Source organism: Chiloscyllium plagiosum, chromosome 7, assembly GCF_004010195.1.
Source record: "Chiloscyllium plagiosum isolate BGI_BamShark_2017 chromosome 7, ASM401019v2, whole genome shotgun sequence".
Taxonomy (NCBI): domain Eukaryota; kingdom Metazoa; phylum Chordata; class Chondrichthyes; order Orectolobiformes; family Hemiscylliidae; genus Chiloscyllium; species Chiloscyllium plagiosum.
Genome location: NC_057716.1, coordinates 107,187,629 through 107,203,830, shown reverse-complemented (window position 1 = coordinate 107,203,830; position 16,202 = coordinate 107,187,629). Strand labels below are relative to the sequence as shown.

General features: G+C 49.0%; 1 protein-coding gene across 6 annotated transcripts in view; it reads right to left on the bottom strand.

The window, feature by feature from the left end:
* tmbim1a (transmembrane BAX inhibitor motif containing 1a) overlaps nucleotides 1–16,202 on the bottom strand; it is a 63,702-nt gene that overhangs the window by 882 nt on the left and 46,618 nt on the right. For all 6 annotated transcript variants that reach the window (XM_043694370.1, XM_043694372.1, XM_043694373.1 and 3 more), the window contains 8 exons: nucleotides 13,954–14,018; nucleotides 13,180–13,233; nucleotides 10,912–10,962; nucleotides 9,815–9,854; nucleotides 5,523–5,560; nucleotides 1,706–1,793; nucleotides 1,493–1,588; nucleotides 565–618 (listed from right to left, as the gene is read on the bottom strand). In XM_043694370.1, the coding sequence (XP_043550305.1) occupies nucleotides 565–618; nucleotides 1,493–1,588; nucleotides 1,706–1,793; nucleotides 5,523–5,560; nucleotides 9,815–9,854; nucleotides 10,912–10,962; nucleotides 13,180–13,233; nucleotides 13,954–14,018 (486 nt within the window). The remainder of the gene's footprint in view (nucleotides 1–564; nucleotides 619–1,492; nucleotides 1,589–1,705; nucleotides 1,794–5,522; nucleotides 5,561–9,814; nucleotides 9,855–10,911; nucleotides 10,963–13,179; nucleotides 13,234–13,953; nucleotides 14,019–16,202) is intronic.

Sequence of the window (16,202 nt, the reverse complement as noted above, 5' to 3'; positions counted from 1 at the left end):
TGCTGCCTGACCTGCTGTGCTGTTCCAGCAATAAAGTTTCAACTGTGACACCTTGAGTCAAGGCAATTGTTAACGTCTGTTCTGCTGTGAAATGGCACCGGTCTTTGAAATAAACAGGAAATGGCCATGCCATAGTCACACAACCGAGGGAATTCATCCAGAAATTGTGGCAGTGTACAGGGTTCTGTATCTAACCCCGTGCTGACCCTGTCCTGGGAGTGTTTGATGGGGGGACAGTGTAGAGGGATCTTTACTCTGTATCTAACCCCACGCTGTCCCTGTCCTGGGAGTGTTTGATAGGGACAGTGTAGAGGGAACCTTACTCTGTATCTAACCCTGTGCTGTCCCTGTCCTGGGAGTGTTTGATGGGGACAGTGTAGAGGGAACTTTACTCTGTATCTAACCCCATGTAGTTCCTGTCCTGTGAGGGTTTGATGGGGACAGTGAAGAGAGAGCTTTACTCTGTAGTATGAATGATACAGTTAGTGATACAAGAGTCTGCCGTGACAGTCAGCCGAGCTGAGATCTGGACACGATTTACTGACAAAAGTCAACATCCCTTACCAGAGTGAAAACAATGGCTGCGATTGCAGAATACAGCATGTGAAGCCATGGAATCTGCCGGAACACAAACACATTGGATTATTTGCAGCATTTAACCTCCTCAGTAGCACCTTCCAAACCCTCGACCACTTCCATCTCGAAGGACAAGGGCAGCAGATACATGGGAACACCACCCCCTGCAAGTTCCCCTCCAAGCCCCTCACCATCCTGACTTGGAATTATAGGTAACTATAACTTGTGGATAATTTAGGAGCAGGACCTCCTCCTCTTAGTTTTAAAGAAAGTAAAAAAACAATTTGGAAATCGAAAGAACTGCTAATATTGTAAATCAGAAACAAAAGCAGAAATTGCTGGAAAACCTCAGCAGGTCTGGCAGCATTTACGGAGAGAAATCAGAGTTAATGGTTTCAGAATCATACTGAGGAAGAGTCATAGGACCCGAAACATTCACTCTGGGTCTCTCCACAGATGCTGCTAGACCCGCTGAGCTTTTCCAGCAATTTCTGTTTTTAAGAAAACTATTTCACAGGTATACTGTACACACCCCTTAAGGAGACTTCCCATTCTGCTACAATCAATGCAGATTGATTCCTTGTGTTCCTAAGTATGAGAACTTAAGAACTGGGAACAGGAGTAGGTCATTCAGCCCTTCAACTCTGCTCTGCTATTCAACAGGATCATAGCTGATCCAACATTCTTCATGTCCACTTTCCTGCGTTTTTCCTGTGACCCTTGATTTCCCCTCGAGTATCTATCAATCTGTGATCACCTCGATTACTGTTTTTCCTCAATTGAGTAACTTCAAACTCCAAGACAGACATAGACATAGACAGAGAGAGAGAGACACAGAGAAATGCACACGTGCACGTGCGCGTGCGCACACACAAAATCCCTCACAGTGACGTGGAGAATTTTGGCCATTACTTACATATTTGAAGGACAGGACAATTGTAACTACAATCCCAGCAACGAAGAGGCCAATTCCCAGAACACAGAACAGGCCACCACATGAGGTGAAATCCACCTGGAGCACAAATCATTGCAGCTATTAATTCTCAACACAACCTGTCACAACAGCCCCCCCCAACCTAGCCCTTCACCCTCAGCAGCTGTACCCCTCTCCCTCTCCCTCTTTGGTTACCTTAGTCTGGAAGCAGAAGATGGTGACCCCAAGACACACCAAGGCGGTGATCCCCAGGCAGAGAAACACAGATTTGGTGCTGTAGTAACTGCGGACAGAAGAATGAAAGGTTACTTACCCACACAGACCCTGAAGACAGAGCTCACATCAGCTCCAAGTACCCGACATCAAAGCCAACAGTACAGCAGGAGGCCTTATGGCCCATCGTACTTGTGTCAGCTCTTCAAGTGAATTATTAAATTCGACCCAATCCTCTTCCTCCATAGTGCTGCAGGTAGCTGCCTCCTCAACTATTTCTCCTATTCCACCTTTTGAAAGTTCCTGGTGAATCTGCTGCCCACACCCTCCCAGATCACAACAACTCACTGCATAGAATAAAAGTTCCATAAAACAAAGAACTTCAAATGCTGGAGATCTGAACCAAAAACAGAAATTGCTGGAGAAGCTCAGCAGGTTTGGCAGCATCGATGGGTACAGAAAAGCAGAATTCATGTTTCGGGTCCAGTTTCCTTTTTTCAGAACACTGATGAAATCAGTTCCAATGAAGGGTCACTGGATGTGAAACTGGTTCTCTCTCCACAACTCCTGCTGAGTTCCTCCAGATCTACTCATCTTTCACTTTGGCTCTTGCCCTAGTTGCCAGCTCACTGTGTCCATCCACTTCCTGACCATGCTGTTGTGAGAAACTTTCTCCTTGCTGTATTTGTCCGGGAAGATCGTTCCTGATTCTGAACTCCTCGATGAAGTTTTCCTGTCAGCCAGTCTGCTGGAAGGACAAGGATCCCAGCCTGGAGAGACTTTCCTCATTTCAATGAGGAGCAGGATGGCCTTGTGAGGTTTTGATCCTCAGTGATATTTGCAGGGAATCAGGCCCCTCCAGAATCAAGACGGTCAGCTGCCAGAACACTGCATTCCTTCCCATCGACTCATTTCCCTTCCCCAGGTGATGGGAAAATGTTCCAATGCCCCAGAGCCTGTATTGCCCCAGTACCCAATGCCACAGTATCTGTATTGCCTCAGTACCCAACGCCCCTAGTGCCTGTTAATTACCCACAAGCTGTGCCCCTCTGGTTACTCCTGTCATGGATATCTTGCTCTCAATGCTTGTATTGCTCCTGCTAAACAATACTCCCAGTATCCAATACACTCAGTATCCAATACCCCCAGTATCCAATACTCCCAGTACCCAATGCTCCCAGTATCTGTATTGCCCCAGTAAACAATGGCCCAGTACCTGTCTTGCCCCAGTACCTAATGCCCCCAGCGCCTGTATTGCCCCAGTACCCAATGTCCAAGTGCCTGTATTACCCGAGTACCCAATGCCCAGTGTCGGTATTGCCCCAGTACCCAATGCCCTCAGTGCCTGTTTTGCCCCAGGACCCAATGCCCCCTGTGCCTGTATTGCCCCAGTACCCAACGCCCCCAGTGCCTGTATTGCCCCAGTGCTCAATGTCCCAGTGCCTGTATTACCTGAGTACCCAATGCCCAGTGTCAGTATTGCCCTAGTACCCAATGCCCTCAGTGCCTGTTTTGCCCCAGGATCCAATGCCCCCAGTCCTTGTATTGCCCCAGTACTCAATGTCCTCAGTGCCTGTATTGCCCCAGGACCCAATGCCCCAGTGCCTGTATTGCCCAGTACACAATGCCCAGTGCCTGTATTACCCCAGTGCCTGTATTGACCCAGTACCCAATGCCCCAGTGACTGTATTGCCCCAGTACCTATCTGGATTACCCCAGTACCCAATGCCCACAGTGCCAGTATTGCCCCAGTACCCAATGCTACAGTATCTGTATTGCCCCAGCGCCCAATGCCCAAAAGGCTGTATTGCTCCAGTACCCAACGCCCCCGTATCTTTATTACCCCAGTACCCACTGCCCCAGTGCCTGTATTGCCCCAGTACCCAATGCCCTAGTACCTGTATTAAACCGGTACCCAATGCCCCAGTGCCTGTATGGCCCCAGTAACCAATGCCCCAGTATCTGGATTACCCCAGTACCCAATGCCCACAGTGCCAGTATTGCCCCAGTACCCAATGCTACAGTATCTGTATTGCCCCAGCGCCCAATGCCCAAAAGGCTGTATTGCTCCAGTACCCAACGCCCCCGTATCTTTATTACCCCAGTACCCACTGCTCCAGTGCCTGTATTGCCCCAGTACCCAATGCCCTAGTACCTGTATTAAACCAGTACCCAATGCGCCAGTGCCTGTATTACCCCAGTACCCAATGCGCCAGTGCCTGTATTACCCCAGTACCCAATGCCCCAGTGCCTGTATTACCCCAGGACCCAATGCCCCCGTATCTGTATTACCTCAGTACCCACTGCCTGTATTGCCCCAATACCCATTGCCCCAGAGCCTGTATTGCCCCAGTACTCAATGCCCCCAGTGCCTGTATTGCCCCAGGACCCAAAACCCCAGTATCTGTAGTGCCCCAGTACCCAATGCCACAGTGCCTGTATTGCCCCAGTACACAATGCCCCAGTGCCTGTATTACCCCAGTGCCTGTATTGACCCAGTACCCAATGCCCCTGTAACTGTATTGCCCCAGTACCCAATGCCCCAGTGCCTGTGTTACCCCAGTACCCCAATGCCCCAGTGCCTGTATTGCCCCTGGACTCAATGCCCCAGTATCAGTATTGCCCCAGTACCCAATCCCCCAGTACCCAATGCCACAGTGCCTGTATTGCCCCAGTACACAATGCCCCAGTGCCTGTATTACCCCAGTGCCTGTATTGACCCAGTACCCAATGCCCCAGTGACTGTATTGCCCCAGTACCCAATGCCCCAGTGCCTGTGTTACCCCAGTACCCATTGCCCCCAGTGCCTGTATTGCCCCTGGACTCAATGCCCCAGTATCAGTATTGCCCCAGTACCCAATCCCCCAGTGCCCGTATTGCCCCAGTACCCAAAGCCCCCAGTGCCTGTATTACCCCAGTACCCAATGCCCCAGTATCTGCATTACCCCAGTACCCAATACCCCAATGTCTGTATTGCCCCAGTACCCAATGCCCCAGTAACCATTGCCCCCAGTGCCTGTATCGCACCAGTACCCAATGAACCACTGTCTGTATTATCCCAGTACGCAATGACCCCAGTGCCTGTATTGCCCCAGTACCCAATGCCCCAGTGCCTGTATTGCCCCAGTACCCAATGCCCCAGTGCCTGTATTGCCCAGTACCTGTATTACCCCAGTACCCAATGCCCTAGTGCCTGTATTACCCCAGTAACCAATGCCCCAGTGCCTATATTGCCCCAGTACCTGTATTACCCCAGTACCCAATGCCCTAGTGCCTGTATTACCCCAGTACCCAATGCCCCCAGTGCCTATATTGCCCCAGTACCCAATGCCACAGTACCTGTATTACCCCAGTACCCAATGCCCTCAGTGCCTGTATTGCACCAATACCCAATGCCCCAGTGCCTGCATTGCCCCAGTACCTAATGCCCCTAGGCCTTTGGTTTCTCATGCCCCTCTCCCATTGCCTCTATTCGGGTAAGATTGAAATGTGAGACAACGGTGTTCGGTGGGAATCACTGACAATGAGCATCACAGAATCAAGCCAGGCTTTCACACGTGAGGCTTTCACACGTGTGGAACTTGTTCAATTACACATTTACATGAGCCTCTGTAGGATATTCACTTGTGGAAGGCATCGCATATACACACACAAACACACTTACACACAATCGTGCACAATCCCTCACTGTCGTACATACCCACACACACTTGCAAACTCTCTCTCTCAGTCAGATGCCCTCACATAGACACATACACATTCACACACACTGTCGTATACTCAGCAAAACTGTACGTACCTTGCAATTGTTCCAGTCAAATATGACATAGCCAAGGTCTGGGTGGAGAAACAAGGGGAGAGGGTGTCAGTAAGACTGAGATCACAGGCACCAGCACAGGGAAGGGGACAGAAAGGTAATGTTACTGCACTCATACTCCAGACAACACCAGGGTAATGGCCCATGGTGGTGGTGTCAGAAAGTACATCCAGATCAATGATTCTGGGAATGAAAGCCTGTTGTTAAAAGCCCAGCAGGTTCACGAGTATAATCGACAAGGTCATCCGCCCTGAGGGAGGCAGCTCCGATTCTGTGTACTCAGGTATCCAGAGTGGGGACTTGAACTAACAACCTTCCCACTCTGGGCTGACAGTGCTGCCTTCAACTAGAACCGGCATAGACACAAAGGGACAGACAGGCTGGGTGCAGTGAAGGTCTGGGAAGTCTGGAACCTTTTAAGAAGTAAGTGGGGGGAGGTGTTCCACCGAGTTAGAAATGCGATTTTATTTTCTCGGAGGGTGGAGAATCTTTGGATGCAAACTCAGTCACTAGGGTCACTGGGTAGATTTAAAATAGAGATGTATTTCTGATTATTAACGGGGTAAATGGTTCTTAGGATTGTACTGGTAGACACCATGGAAGTGCTGAATCAGCCAGGATTGTGTTAAATGAGAGAGCAGGGTCTAAGGGCTGAATGGCCTGCTCCTTTGTATGTGAACTAATAAAACAGCATAATACCCTTCACAAGCGCACATTCAAACCATCCTGACTTGGAAATATATCGCCGCCCCTTCAGTGTCACTGGGTCAAGATCCTGGAATTCCCTCCCTAAGGGCATTGTCTACAGCACATGGACTGCAGCGGGTCAAGAAGGCAGCTCACCCCCACCTTCTCAAGGGGCAACTAGGGACGGGCAATAAATGCTGGGTGCCACCCACATCCCGTGAATGGGAACATAAAAAAAACTGACACCAAGCAGAAGTAGGTGACGTTAGGACTGGTGTGTGTGAGTGAGAGAGAGAGAGAGAGAGAGAGAGAGAGAGATGGAAGGGACAGAGAGATGGAAGGGAGGGAGAACAGGCTTAGGGAATGTGTAGTAGACCTCAGAGCCAAGGGAGCTATGGGCACAGTGTCAATGGTGGAATGATTAAATTGGAGAAATGCAGGAGGCCAGCAATTACAGGAGTACAGAAATCTCAGAGGGTTGTGGAACTGGAGATGATTACAGAGATAACAGATGAAAAACAGACGGTGCAGGCTCGAAGGGCAGAATGGCCTACTCCTGCACCTATTGTCTATAAAAACTGGTGTTACTTGACTCGGAGTCAGTGAAAGTCAGGCAGCACAGGGCAGATGGTAGAACGGGACTTGGTGCATGTTCCAATACAAGTAGCAAGTTTAACCGAATCACCTCACATTTAGTGGGATGCTGCCTGGATCAGAGTGTATTCACTATAAGGAGAGGTTGGACAAACTTGGATTGTTTTCACTAGAGCGTCAGAGACTGGGGACAATCTGATAGAAGCATATATAATGATGAGAGGTATGGAGATGGGGGTTAGGTGGGGTCTTTATTCCAGGGTGAAAATGTAAAATGTTAAGGGACATAGGTTTAAGACAAGAGAGGGAAAATTTAAAAGAGATGTGCGAGGCAAGGTTTTTATTTTACACAGAGGGTAGTAGGTACTGGAATGTGCTGCCAGTGGAGATGGAAGCAGTGTTTAAGAGGCATTTAGACAGTCACTTGAACAGGCAGGGAATAGAGAGAGGCAAGAAGATGGGATTAGTTTAGAATAGCATCATGGTTGGTATAGTCATGGTGGGCCGAAGGGCCTGTTCCTATGCTGTACTGTTCTATGTTTACGGAGGCTGGAATGTGGATGGTCAGTTGGGGGAGTCTCAGCAATTTAAAAACTAATTCTTTCAACGGGACATGGGCATTGCTGGCTGGGCCAACATTTCCTACCCAAACCCAGCTACCTCTCACTAGCTTCTTATAGTGTACTGACAGACACAATGCTGTTAGGGGGGGGAGTTGGAGGAACACTGGGCCAATGGCAAGCTGAGACAGATGTGACGTTGGGAAATGTCACAAAGGTGGAAAATGGAAGCCATTGAATTAAACCATAAGGTCATGATGCAGGATCAGGATGATGAAAGACAAACTAAGAGCAAATATCAAGAAAAAGAGGGAAGCAGATGTCAGATGCGCACAGCAGGGACTGACTGAATCCCCAGAAGACTGTAAGTGCAGTACGAGTATACTAAATAGGGAAATCAGGGAGGAGATAGCTTTGGCGGATAGGGTTGGGCAAAATCTAAAGGGGTTCTACAAATACATTAAGGACAAAAGAATAACTTGAGAGAGAATAGAGCCCCTTAAAGATTAGCAAGGCTGCCTATTGGTGGAACCGCAGGAGATGGAGGAGATACAAAGAACAAAGAAAATTTACAGCCCAGGAACAGGCCCTTCGGCCCTCCAAGCCTGTACTAAATTAATATTTTGCGTCAGTGTTTACTGTGGAGAAGGGGAAACTAGAGAACTTGGGGAAATAAATAGCAATATCTTGAACAATGTCCGTATTACATAGGAGGAAGTACTGGATGTCTTAAAATACATAAAGGTGGATAAATCCCCAGGACCTGATCAGGTGTACCCTAGAACTCTGTGGGAAGCTGGAGAAGTGATTGCTGGGCCCCTTGCTGAGATATTTGTATCATCGATAGTCACAGGTGAGGTGCCAGAAGACTGGAGGTTGGCTAATGTGGTGCCACTGTTTAAGAAGGGTGGTAAGGACAAGTCAGGGAACTATAGAGCAGTGAGCCTGACCTCGGTGGTGGGCAAGTTGTTGGAGGGAATCCTGAGGGACAGGATGTACATTATTTGGAAAAACAAGGACAGATTAGGGATAGTCAACATGGCTTTGTGCGTGGGAAATCATGTCTCACAAACTTGAATGAGTTTTATTGAAGAAGTGAAGAAGGTTGATAAAGACAGAGTGGTGGCCGTGATCTATGTGGACTTCAGTAAGGCGTTCGACAAGTTACCTCATGGTAGGCTGATTAACAAGGTTAGATCTCATGAAATACGGGGAGAACTAACCATTTCGATACAGAACTGACTCAATGGTAGAAGACAGAGGGTGGTGGTGGAGGGTTGTTTTTCAGACTGGAGGCCTGTGATGAGTAGAGGATCGGTACTGAGTGCACTACTTTTCATCATTTATAAAAATGATTGGAGTGTGAACATAAGAGGTATAATTAGGAAGCTTGTAGATGACACCAAAATTGACAGCGAAGGAGGTTACCTCAGAGTACAATGGGTTTTGATCAGATGGGCCAATGGGCCGAGGAGTGGCAGCAGGAATTTAATTCAGATAAATGCGAGGTGCTGCATTTTGGGAAAGAAAACCTTAGCAGGACGTATACACTTAATGGTAAGGTCCGAGGGAGTGTTGCTGAACAAAGAGACCTTGGAGTGCAGGTTCATAGCTCCTTGAAAGTGGAGTCACAGGTAGATAGGATAGTGAAGAAGGTCTTTGGTATGCTTTCCTTTATTAGTCAGAGTATTGAGAATAGGAGTTGGAAGGTCATGTTGTGGCTGTACGGGAAGTTGGTTAGGCCACTGTTGGAATACTGTGTGCAATTCTGGTTTCCCTCCTATTGGAAGGATGTTGTGAAACTTGAAAGGGTTCCGAAAATATTTACAAGGATGTTGCCAGAGTAGGAGGGTTTGAGCTATTGGGAGAGGCTGAACAGGCTTGGACTGTTATCAATGGAGCGTCGGAGGTTGGGGGGGTGACCTTATAGAGGTTTATAAAATCATGAGGGGCATGGATAGGATAAATAGACAAGATCTTTTCCCCAGGGTAGGGGAATCCAGAACAAGAGGGCATTGGTTTAAGGCGAGAGGGGAAAATTTAAAAGGGACCTAAGGGGTAATGCGTTCATACAGAGGGTGGTGTTCATAGTGAATGAGCCATCAAAGGAAGTGGTGGTTGCTGGTATAATTACAACATTTAAAAGGCATCTGGTTGGGTGTATGAATAGGAAGGGTTTAGTGGGATATGGGCCAAATACTGGCAGGTGGGACAAGATTATTGTGGTCGGCATGGACGGGTTGGACCGAAGAGTCTGTTTCCATGCTGTACATCTCTATGACTCTATAAATATCTAGATAGATGATCACTGTGAAGTATTGTCCAGATTGGGTCAGGATTATGTCTGAATCAACAGGATCCTGGAATGGGGAAATGGGGAAGGGGACAGTTAATTTAAAAGATAAATTATTAAGGAATTTTGAAGATACTTACAAAAATAGCCAAGAGGATCATATTCCATGGAAATTTCCTCCTGAAAAATATAGACATATGATTAAACATACATTTGTACAATTTGACGACAAAGGCGGCATGGTGGCTCCGTGGTTAGCCTCACAGCACCAGGGATCTGGGTTCGATTCTAGCCTCGGGCTCCTCGTGTCTGCGTGAGTTTCCTCCAGGTGCTGCAATTTCCATCCATAATCCTAAGATGTACAGGTCAGGTAAATTGGCCACACTAAATTGCCCATAGTGTTCAGGGATGTGTAGGTTAGGTGCATTAGTCTGGGGTAAATGTAGAGTAATAGGGTAGAGGAATGGGTCTGGGTGGGTTGCTCTTTGGAGGGTATGTGTGGGCTTGTTGGGCCAAAGGGCCTGTTTCCACACTGTAGGGATTCAATGATCATTCTAGAATAACTTGGCACCAGGTCAGATCTCGCTGGGAAATCTTATTGATATTTAAGAATTACGTAAGGTAGTTGGAAGAGATGGAATCATTTGGACATTTCTATTTAAATAGGCTCATGGGATTTCCCGGAATTGTGTTCAGCAGAATATGGTTTGTGATCCCCCTATGGGCCGCTGAAGTCAAAGTGTAAGGTGTGCTGTCAGCTGCCTTCCAAACAGAACAGAAATGGGCTTTAATGGCTGCAATGGGCAGAGTGGGGACGAAAGGGGAATGGTGCTGCATGGACACATACTGGGTGGTTTGCCCTTCCACACAGGACAGACTGCATCAGGAGAACCATGGGAAACCCAGACCCTCGCTCACAACTCAGAGACCCCTGGGTGGTAGGACGTGGAGCCGGTGGGAGGACGGGAGCTTAATGGGGAAGAGGCCCACCCTCACCGCACCCCAACCCCCATATTCCCTCACCCACACACCCCCTCCCCTCCACCCTCACCCCAACCCACCCCTCACTCACACCCTCCCCACCCTCACCCCCAACCCCGTTCCCTCACCAGTCCCTCACTCCGACCCCCTAACCACAGGACTCTCACCCCTAATGTCCACCCTCATCCAGACCCCCCACTTCACACCGCTCCCACCAGTGTGGAAGAAAGAGGCCGGTGATAACAGGGGAACCTACCTGGGTCCTTCACAACAGATCAGGACAAAATATATCACGATGAACACTCCACTGGGGAGGGAAATCAGAAATCAGTCGGTCAGTATTACACAACAGTGAGGAGAGGGGCAACAATCAGAACAACAATTTGTATTTCAATAGCACCATTAACACGATCACGTCCCCAACGCCACTTCCCAGGAGCTTCACAGGTCAGAAGGTTTGATGGTGAACCACCTCAGAACAGATGGTCAAATGGCCTTGGTTTAAAGAAGAAGGGGACAGGGGGAAGGGGGAAAGGGAGGGAGGGAACTCCAGAACTTGAGCACGGGGCCCAACAGCAGAGCGATTAAAATGGGGAACAGACCCATTAAAATGACACAGAGCTTCTGGGAAACTGAGGAGTGACAGCAGGTTACAGAGATAGGGTGACCTGGGGCCTGGGGGGATGTGAGTCAAAACGTGTGGTGCTGGAAAAGCACAGCCGGTCAGGCAGCATCCGAGGAGCAGGAGAGTCAATGTTTCGGGCATAAGCTCTTCATCGGGAATTGCTAATGAAACATTGATTCTCCTGCTCCTCAGATGCTGCCTGACTGGCTGTGCTTTTCCAGCACCACACGTTTTGACTCTGATCTCCAGCATCTGCAGTCCTCACTTTCTCCTTCCTGGAGGGATTTGAAAACAAGATGATAATATTTAAATCAAGGGGCTGTGTGACTAGGAGCCTGCACAGGTCAGTGAGCACACGCTGGAGAACAGCAGGGGGGACTCGCTGTATGGTCAGGCCCATGATGTTGTGCCGAGGATTATTCCTAATCTAAAATAAAATAACCTAACCTATGCACCCCTCAATTCACTGCTGTCCATGAGCATGTCCAGCAGTCGCTTAAATGTCCCGAATGACTCTGCTCCCACCACCGCTGACAACGCATCCCATGCATTCACGTCTCTTCCAGAACTTTTTAAAATTCATTTGTGGGATATGGGGGTCACTGGCTGGGCCGTGCATTTATTGCCCCATCCCTAGTTGCCCCTTGAGAAGGTGGGGATGAGCTGCCTTCTTGAACCGCTGCAGTCCATGTGCTGTAGGTTGACCCACAATGCCCTTAGGGAGGGAACTCCCAGATTTTGACCCAGTGACACTGACGGAACAGAGATATATTTCCAAGTCAGGATGGTGAGGGGCTTGGAGGGGAACTTGCAGGGGGTGGTGTTCCCATGTGTCTGCTGCCCTTGTCCTTCTAGGTGGAAGTGTTCGTGGGTTTGGAAGGTGCTATCTAAGTATTTTTGATGAGTTTCTGCAGTGCATCTTGTAGATGGTGCACACTGCTGCAACTGAGTATCGGTGTGGAGGGAATGGATGTTGTGGATGTCCTCTGAAGGTTTTGGGGGAACTATACCCATGTCCCTTCATGTTTGTAATATGTAAAAATCTACAGAGTTGAACCTGCTGAAAGACTGAGCTTCTACAACTCCAAACATTCCAAATGTTCACCCCCACTGACACCCCCCCACAAGTGAGGAGGAGAACAAGGTAAAGTACCACACCTTTAACAGATTACATCACAGGTCAGTTCACCGAGACAGTTAACAATATCAGGCAGAGACTGTAAGGAGGCACTCAGATAGGTCACCCAATGACATGGTGAATGGGGTTTTTAAGGAGCAGCTCAGAGGAGGTGGGAGTTGGGTTTTGGGGAGGGGTTTAGGAAGGGTCCAAGAGTAACCATGAGCAAAATTCCACTGTGGGGGGTGCCAGAACTTTGGATCAGAAAGAAACGGTACTCACCAACAAATCCAATTGGACATTCAGGAGAAATGTCATTCCACACCATCCCCAGAGACTTGGGAGAATGGGGGACTTGCTCCCACACGGAGTGGGAGAGAATGGGGGACTTGGTCCCACAGGGAGTGGGGGAGAATGAGGGACTTGCTCCCACAGGGAGTGGGGAGAATGTGAACCCGATCCCACGCGGAGTGGGTGACAGTGGGGGGCTCACTCCCACAAGGATTGGGGGAGAATGGGGTTTCCATCCCATAGGGTTTGGGGGAGATCGGGGGCCTCACGCTGATGGGGAGAGGAGAGAGAATGAGAGACTCACTCCCACAGAGTGAGGGGACTCACGTACCCTGATTCCCAACATCCCCAACAACCCACCTCCACCACCCCTCCCTCCCACTCCCACACCCAATGTCCATCTCCAAGGAGGTCGAAATGAAGGATCAACACTGAGTGAATGGGCCGAATGGTCTCTGGTTTGATGAAGCTGACGTGGAATTACTACTTACTAAGCCGCCCAGTAAACTGCGGAGTTCGTGCGTACAAAATGCTGCACTGGAGCACTGCAAAGGATGAAAGAACTGTTACCTTCTCCATAACAAAACCCAAAACAAAAAGATTCATTAAAACGAATATTTAAAACAGAAAACCCATTTTCCCTTCCTGACGTGTACAGTCCCTGACATGCAGCAAGACAGGCTGTTAGACAAACACCGGCTCTCTCGCTGTCTGATAGTGAGGATGGTGAACACTCAGGCTATTTGACTCAGCAGGGCATCACAGTCGAGTTTGAATATTCCAGCAGCAGTGGTAACTGTGTCACTGGCTGCTAACAGTTTTATCAAACAAAAACTGAAACTGAAAGCCAGAACTCTGCAGTCAGTGAGACATTTGAGCAACAAGACAGGGGGAGAAAAAGGGAGGCTTCGCCACACACACACACACACACACACACACACACATACACACACACACACACACATACACACACACACACACACATACACACACACACACACACACACACGTCAACTTCATTCAGTCAGTGCAGCACTCCCTCAGCACTGACCCTCCCACAGTGTGGTGCTCCCTCAGTACTGACCCGACGACAATGCCAGCACTGAGAGAGGTTCTGTGCGAGTCCCCGTCCCACTCACCCACCCCGACGTGTAGCAGGTGACCCTTGCACAATTCCAGAGATACCTGGCTCCTGGCTTCAGTGCAGGCAGAAACAGAAACTGATCTGAACTTCCTGGGATCACACCCGCTCCAGTCTAACTCACCTGAATGTGAAGATGGCGACAATCCCAAAGGTGACCAACAACTGAGCCGTAAGGATCATGTAAACCTGTGGGATAGAGATTGATGTGGGGAGGGAGAGGGGAAGAAGGTTAGGGAAAGGAAGGAAGAGATTGAGGGTCGGGGAGGAGAGAAAGTGTGAGATGGGGTGGGGGAGAGAGAGAGAAAGAGATGCAAGGCCACAAAAGAATGGTGAAGGAAAGATAGGGATGGGAGAGAGAGAGATAGAGGGATAGGGAGAGCCAGGCGGTGTAGGGAGAGAGAGGGAGGGAAGAAGAATGGAAAGGACAAAAAGGGTGCAAGAGACGGGGAGAGGGGACAAGGAGAGAGAGGGGATGTGGGGAGAGAACATGTGAACATTAATGGAAATAAACAGGAGATTCCAAGCCACTCCACTTCAATCCTCCCTTGCCTGGGGTCATTGAGCATAGAACTGACCCTTCCTGGCCGTGCTGACCTACTGACACTAGTCCCACTTTCGTAGTCTAGGCCCATAGCCTTGCATGTTCTGAAATTGTCAAGTGCTCATCCAAGTGCTTTTTAAAGGTTGTGGGGTTTCGTATCCCCCCAAAGCAGTGAATTCCAGGCTCCCTCCATCCTCTCGGGGAAAATCTTAGTTCAACTCTGCTCCAAATCTCCCACCTTTCACTTTAAAATGATGCCCCCTTGTTCTTGCCCCTTCAACAGCTGTTTCCTATTCCCCTTCCAGTCCATGCCCCTCATGATCATACACACCTCTATCAGATTAGATTCCCTTTTATGTGGAAACAGGCCCTTCGGCCCAACCACACTGACCCTCCGAACGGTAACCCACCCAGACCCATTTCCCTCTGACAAATGCACCTAACACTATAGGGAATTTAGCGTGGCCAATTCACCGAACATGCACATCTTTGGATTGTGGGAGGAAGCCAGAGCACCGGGAGGAAAACCACGCAGACACGGGGAGAATGTGCAAACTTCACGCAGAAAGTTTCCCGAGGCTAGAATCGAACCCGGGTTCCTGGTGCTGTGAGACAGCAGTACTAACCACTGAGCCACCATGCCACCCCAGGTCGCCCCCTCCATCCCCAGCTTTCTCTGCTCTCAGGAAAACACTCCAAGCTTATCCAGCCCCTCTTCATCGCTGAAATGCTCCATCCCAGGCACCTTCCTGGTGAATCTCCCTCTGCCCCACCTCCAGTACAATCACATCCTTTCTATAGTGTGGGGAGCAGCTGTGGCCTAACCAAAATCCTGTCCATCTCCAACATCACCTCCCTGCACCTTATAGTCTATGAGGAGAAAGTGAGGACTGCAGATGCTGGAGATCAGAGCTGAAAATGTGTTGCTGGAAAAGTGCAGCAGGTCAGGCAGCATCCAAGGAGCAGGAGAATCGACTTTTCGGGCATAAGCCTTCCTGAAGAAGGGCTTATGCCCAAAACATCGATTCTCCTGTTCCTTGGATGCTGCCTGACCTGCTGCGCTTTTCCAGCAACACATTTTCAGCTCCTCATAGTCTATGCCTTGATTGGAAAAGGCAAGCGTCTCATAATGCCACCTTACCCACCCTATTACCCTGCCCTGCCACCTTCAGGTATCCCTGGACAAGCTCCCCAAAATCCCTCGGAGCATCCACGTGTCCTGCCATCCATTGAGTATTCCTTTGTCTTGTTCCTTCTTCCAAAGTGCACCCCGTCACATTTATCAGGGTTCAATTTTATCTGATACTGACCTGGCCCTCTGACCAATCTGTTTACACCCTCCTGTAACCTCACAGCTTCCTCCTCAGTCAATCTTTGTGCCATCCAGACTTACTTATAACCAACACCCTTCTGCTACCACACACTACCGTTCTCATCTCATCATTTCTGAATATCGCTAACAACGCGGGAGCCATCCCTGATCCCTGTGGTACACACGACATACCGAGGCCTCCTCCACCACCCTCTGTCTCATGTCACTAATGTCAATTTTGGATCCAACTTGCCATGTTGCCCAAGAACCCAAGAGTTATTAGCTTCTGTATCAGTTTCCCATGTGAAACCTTGTTAAAGGCCTCACTGAAATTCATATCAACTACATTAACTGCACTACCCTTATCCAAACACTTGGTCACCTCCTCAAAATATTCTGGATTAGTGGTGCTGGAAGACCACAGCAGTTCAGGCAGCATCCAAGGAGCTTCGAAATCGACGTTTCGGGCAAAAGCCCTTCATCAGGAATAAAGGCAGAGAGCCTGAAGCGTGGAGAG